This window comes from Chionomys nivalis, chromosome 23 (assembly GCF_950005125.1).
Source record: "Chionomys nivalis chromosome 23, mChiNiv1.1, whole genome shotgun sequence".
Classification (NCBI taxonomy): Eukaryota; Metazoa; Chordata; class Mammalia; order Rodentia; family Cricetidae; genus Chionomys; species Chionomys nivalis.
In genome coordinates this window covers 311,779-317,778 of record NC_080108.1, presented here as the reverse complement: position 1 = coordinate 317,778, position 6,000 = coordinate 311,779, and the positions used below count along the sequence as shown (strand labels likewise).

The 6,000-nt window shown below is 46.8% G+C and overlaps 1 protein-coding gene across 3 annotated transcripts in view; it reads left to right on the top strand.

The window, feature by feature from the left end:
• The first annotated feature begins 538 nt into the window (after positions 1–538).
• Positions 539–6,000, top strand: part of P4ha3 (prolyl 4-hydroxylase subunit alpha 3) — a 29,153-nt gene continuing 23,691 nt past the window's right edge. For all 3 annotated transcript variants that reach the window (XM_057756179.1, XM_057756180.1, XM_057756178.1), the window contains exons 1-3: positions 539–754; positions 4,655–4,797; positions 5,263–5,486. In XM_057756179.1, coding sequence (XP_057612162.1) covers positions 555–754; positions 4,655–4,797; positions 5,263–5,486 — 567 coding nt within the window. In that variant the 5' untranslated portion in view covers positions 539–554. The remainder of the gene's footprint in view (positions 755–4,654; positions 4,798–5,262; positions 5,487–6,000) is intronic.

Below are 6,000 nucleotides of genomic sequence, written 5' to 3'. Positions count from 1 at the left end.
CCAGTGCACAGTGATTACACAACCGGAACGTGTGTTTGTGGCGGTTTACATTCCCATCTCCCCTTGTGAGGCGAGGGCTGCATCTGCACTTACCCACTTGAATGAATGAGTCAACGGCAAATGAGTGGCAGGGGCAAAGAAACAAACAACCTAGTAAAATATAATGACTATACTTTCGTGTGACAGTCCCAGAGTTTCAGCTTCTGTAAGTGCTAGCCATCTTTCGAGACCTCCGGCCTTGTGTTCTGTGAAGCGGTTTCCTTACCTCTCTCTCCACGCAGTATCTGTTCCCTTCAGGATCCAGTGGCTTCTCATGGTTTTCGCGCCTGTCCCACGAGGTATTCCCACGGTCGTAACTAGAGAATTCACCGCTCATCCTCTCTGCCTCAGTTTCCTCAAGTGTGACGGGCTTGGCGGGATCAGTGTGGTGCTGGCGGCGGGGGGCTGAGGGGCCGGAGGCGGCCGGGGGAGGGCGACGCAGACCGCTGAGGAGCGGGCGGGCGGGTGGGCGGGGCGGTGCCGGGCGGGAGCGCGGAGGGACGCGCGACCCCGCGATGGGCCCTGGGGCGCGGCTGGCGGCTCTGCTGGCGCTGCTGGCCCTCGGGGCAGAGGACCCCGCGGCCGCCACCGCGCGGGAGGACACCTTCTCCGCGCTGACCAGCGTGGCGCGCGCCCTGGCGCCCGAGCGCCGGCTGCTGGGGACACTGAGGCGCTACCTGCGCGGGGAGGAGGCGCGGCTGCGCGACCTGACCAGGTGAGGACAGCGCGGAGGCCCGGGCTATCAGGATGGGCTGAGACCCAGTGTGACTTACAGACCAGCCTTATGTTCCGTGCAGTCATATGCAGTCACGGTGCAGGGGATCCCGAGACAGTTTGTGCAGTTTGTGGGGGAGTACCTTGTGAGAGCGCTCTCTCTCTCTCTCTCTCTCTCTCTCTCTCTCTCTCTCTCTCTCTCTCTCTCCTTCCCCCTCCCCCCTCCCTCCCTCCCTCCCTCCCTCTCCTCCCTCTCTCTCTCTCCTCCTCTCTCTTCTCTCTCCTCCTCTCCTCTCTATCTCTCTCTGTCTCTGTCTGTCTCTGTCTCTGTCTCTCTCTGTCTCTCTCTCACACACACACACAAACCAGGCCACCCCCCCAAAAAAATAATGTCCAATTTGGTGTACTGTGGAAAAGGGTAGCTTGGTGATCATGGAATCCAGCCAAATCTCACAAATGCTGTTGTGAGTGACCCCAGGCTTCCTGTCATTGTACCGCAGACACAGTATGAATCCAATCGGCCTTACAGTATGAATCCAATCGGCCTTACAGCTTGTCTAGATAGAACGCAGGCAGACCATTTGATTTCTAGCTGTAGCTTTAAACTTCAAATTCCCCCCACCATGCCAACACCGGAACCCTCCCTGCTCCACTCGTACTGATGTTTATAAGAAATGGTCATTAAGGATGGTCAGTTTCATAAGAGTTGGCTTAGTCCTGTAGTCTGCACTTCAAATAGCCCTCGGTGGTACTGATGACTTGTATGTGAACAAGCATTTGTCTGGGTGGTGTCATCCAAATTGGTTGGTCACATTCTTTTTTTTTTTTTTTTTTTTTTTTTTTTTTTTTTTTTTTTTGATTTTTCGAGACAGGGTTTCTCTGTAGCTACGGAGCCTGTCCTGGAACTAGCTCTTATAGACCAGGCTGGCCTCGAACTCACAAAGATCCGCCTGTCTCTGCCTCCCGAGTGCTGGGATTAAAGGCGTGCGCCACCACTGCCCGGCCCCACATTCTTACACTAAGAAAAAAAAGCTCTAGAAACATGACGCAAGCTTACGAAAAGCTAACAAAAGAGACCTGTCTACAATGAAGGAGGTTGTTTTGATTAATTCCCAGTATCCATTCTGTTACATTCTGATGCCCACCTACTGATATGTCAGACCCCAAGCAGAGCCCACAACCACTCTGTCAGGGGATGGTTCGGAGTCTAGATGCAGGAACTCAACAGACCTCTGTCTGAATTCTCGACTCTATCCTTATTACATGTTTAAGCTTTAGTTTCCTGATCTATATACAATAATGATTTTTAAAAAGTAGCACATTCCCGCATGGTTCTTGGAATGATTGAGTTCCAGGTGAATGAAGTTATTTATCATTGTGCTTAGCATAGAGAAGATTGCTGGACAAATGTTGACTTTTATGTCTATTTAAGACTGGCTGATCAGCAGGCGATGGTGGTGCATGCCTTTAATCCCAACACTCAGGAGGCAGAGGCAGGAGGATCACTGTCAGTTCTAGGCCAGTCTGGTCTACAGGTCGAGTTCCAGAACAGCCAAGGTGCACAGAGAAACCCTGTCTCAAAAAAACAAAATAAACAAACAAATGATAAGTATAATCCCAGCCCTGGGGAGACTAAGGCAGGAAGACTACTGTGAATTTGAGGCCAGGCTAGACCACAGTGAGACCTGGTCTCAAATAATGCTTTTGAAACTGCTATCCTGTCAGCCTTATCCACTAACTGACATTCTAAAAGATTAAAAAAGAATTTTAAAAACTCCTAGATTCTTTTCTCAGATGATTATGAACGTTTAATTTTGTCAAACTCAATTTGATGTATTAGAGGCTACGATTCTGTCCAAGTCTTGTTCCAAACCCCAGCAAAATGTTTGCTTTTAAAAATGAGAATTCAGGCAGTTTCAGCTCATTTTTCTATAGTCTCAAGATGATGATTTTATATAAGTTGAAATGTTATTTCTAAGGCCCTCAACTTGTATTTTTTTGCATTTCCAAACAGGAAATGAACAGGGAAAGTGTGCTAGTTAGGGTCCCCACCACTGTACCAGCAGGGCTCACAGTCAGCATGAGTGTAGCCCATCTCCAGCATATTTGTGTTCCTACCATTTAAAAACTACAAAGAATGGAATTATTTCTGGGCTCAGAATGAAGCATTCAGAGTGTCTCAGAAGAACGATGACAAAGCCATTTCTCAATCTCAAATGAGAAACATGGAATTGATAGAGCCCATGTATTGCGGTTGAATAGCCAACCCAGGATGCTTATTGCAGGGATTGGGTTGCAAATTTTATGTGCAGATTCTTGAAGGAAGGAATCTGATTTTCCACTCTCAGCAGCATTTGTTAAAGCAAAAAGCCATTTGGGAAAGTCTGAGGTTTGCCGTCGGCGTCGTGTAACTCAGTCTCTGAAAAGGAGCTGTTTGCTCAGAGGCTGGGCGTACAGCCAAGTTTTGCATTCCTAGCCAGCCTCAGATATTAGTCTATAGATTTTTTTCCTTTCTTTCCTGTGTGGAAGGGGGGGAAAGTCATATTTGACCACTGCATTTCTTGATGTGCTGCAGTAAAGAGCAAACCCTGGTCTAAAGCAAACCAGAATGTGACGTGGATGCAAGGAAGACAAGGTGTAGACAGCTTTGATAAGATGATTAATATGGAATAATAGTCACCCCTGTGCCACACTTCTTTCCCTTTGGACCTCTGTCAGTTTGGGTGCTTATTAAACATTTGTCCTAATAGGCAGTCTATAGACCCAAACAGGGAGTCTGTTTATTCCATAGTGGAAAAGGCGATGGGAAGAAATGGCAGATGTAAAGTGGAAAGACCTGAAGAGGTCCTCTAGAATAGAGCAGCTTTGTCACCTCCCAGGACAGAAAGCTGGTTAGTGGCTGGGTCAGAATAAGTCTTAGGCCGCCTCCCAGCTCCTCTGTGTCCAACTATCTTGTAAAAATCACTCTGAACTCAGCCTCAATTGCTCCTGGACTCTTTACTTTTCAGGCTGGACTTGGCTCGGACTCACACTTGTACACTTTTTCTGTCAGTTCGCTAAGTGGTTCCATATGGAGCCCAAGCGGGAAAGAACAGGCAGTAAAACTATCCCAACACCTTGGAGGCTGGTTTGGATTTGGAGCCCCAGAGAGGCAGCTCACGAGCAGCCCCATCTTTGGGACAGAAGACACCATGGGACTTGACAGGCTTCTGTGTCTTGCTTGGGTCGCCCAGGCCCAGATTTTTGTTCCTTAGTTTGTGCTGAACATTGGACTTTCTGGAAGCTTCTGAGCAAGTACATTGTAAGGATCCAGTAGTCATCAAAATATTTAAACACCTTTCAAGAAGCAGATCAGGTGCTTCTTCCAGGAACCTACCCCTCACCTCTGACATCACAACTTTGTGTGTTCATGGCTTTCTTAGCATAATCACATTGAGTGTTATATGTTTTATGCTTTCGCGTCCCTTCCAGACACTAAGTATTGGGCATAGGGCAATAAAGGAAGAAGAGAACTTTGTGCCTGTAACTCTTTAAACTGGACTGTGTCTTACCTGTGTATCCCTACATACACAGGTACCTATTTAGCATAGTGCCAGATATATTGTCACTAAATGGTCTACACAGACTCAGCCAGTGAATAAATGAGTGGACCCACTTTTATGTATTTATAGCTTTCATGTCTTTTATGCTTGCCTGAATTTTTTAGTTGAACCATTTACATGGGTTGCAAGAGGTTCAGGATTTCCATTTCCACACCACCACCTCCCTATGCCTAATGAAGTGAGGACTACAGGCAGGTACAGCTGTACCCAGCTCTTAATTTTAGCTGTTCCCATGCCAGCCTTCCTGGGATGCAACGGTTGGGTCTAGAGGCGAGATAATTCTTTATCGCTTCTTTCAGATTTTATGACAAGGTGCTTTCTTTGCACGAGGACGCTACAGTCCCTGTAGTGAACCCTCTGCTTGCCTTTGCTCTCATCAAACGTCTACAGTCAGACTGGAGGAATGTGGTGCACAGTCTGGAGGCCGCTGAGAACATCCGAGGTAATGAGGAGGGTTGCGAAGTACAGAGAAGCTTCTAGCTCCTGACTCAGTGTAAGGAGAGAGATTCTGCTGAGTTACAATGAGGAGTGACTAGGGATTATTTGTGTTCTTAAGCCCTTTAAAGTCTATAAAGTTGGTCCCCTTGCGTATAACTTCCTGATTTTAGATTGGAAAATGTCTTCACATCTGTTACCTCACTTGATCTCCACTGCAGTTAAGTAAAGAAGTGTGTATCTACCCAGTTATGTATGTGTATATATGTATGTATGTATGAATGTATGTATATATGTATGTATGATTCCATGTATAGAAAATTGTGGCCTTCTAGTAGTTTCTACTTCAAACTTTTAAATAGTTTGGAGGCTGGGATACAGTCTTACTACTTTACTGTGTTTAGAGGCTGGGATACAGTCTTACTACTTTACTGTGTTTGGAAGCTGGGTTACAGTCTTACTACTTTTACAGCCCTGAAGGATGGTTATGAGAAGGTGGAGCAAGACCTTCCCGCTTTTGAAGACCTTGAGGGAGCAGCGAGAGCCCTGATGCGCCTGCAGGATGTGTACATGCTCAACGTGAAGGGCCTGGCCCAGGGTGTCTTCCAGAGGGTCACAGGCTCCTCCATCACTGACCTATACAGTCCCAGGCAACTCTTCACCCTCACAGCGGATGACTGCTTCCACGTAGGCAAGGTGACATGCAAAGAGGACCAACTGCTGAGGTCTACCTTCTTACGGAAGAGCTGTGTCTCAGCTGTCTTTGTGTATTCCCTATGCTTGTGGTAAACCTTGAAATTTTGATATGGATCCTTTTTTCAGAAGAGGAAACCAAGGTTGAGACAGGGTAGATTACTAAGACTGCATAACACAAAGTAACAGAACCAAATTTGATCCTCGTCTTTTAGCTCTAAATCCCATTGCCATGGGAAAGAGAAATCATCAGATATTAAGACATTCTTGAGCGTGAAGAGCTTTTCTCTATTTCTAAAAAGGAATCATGTATCCCAGGCCAGTGTTAAGCTTGCCAGTGTCTTCCTGCCTCTACCTCTCCAATGTTGAGCTCACACCATGCCCAGTTTCTGTAGTGCTGGGAATCAAACCCAGAGTCTCATGCATGATAGTCAAGCACTCTGCTAAGAGCTACATCCTTCACGTATGAAATGGTTTAATTAAACTTGTCAGGATGTTGGACATAAATTACGTGATG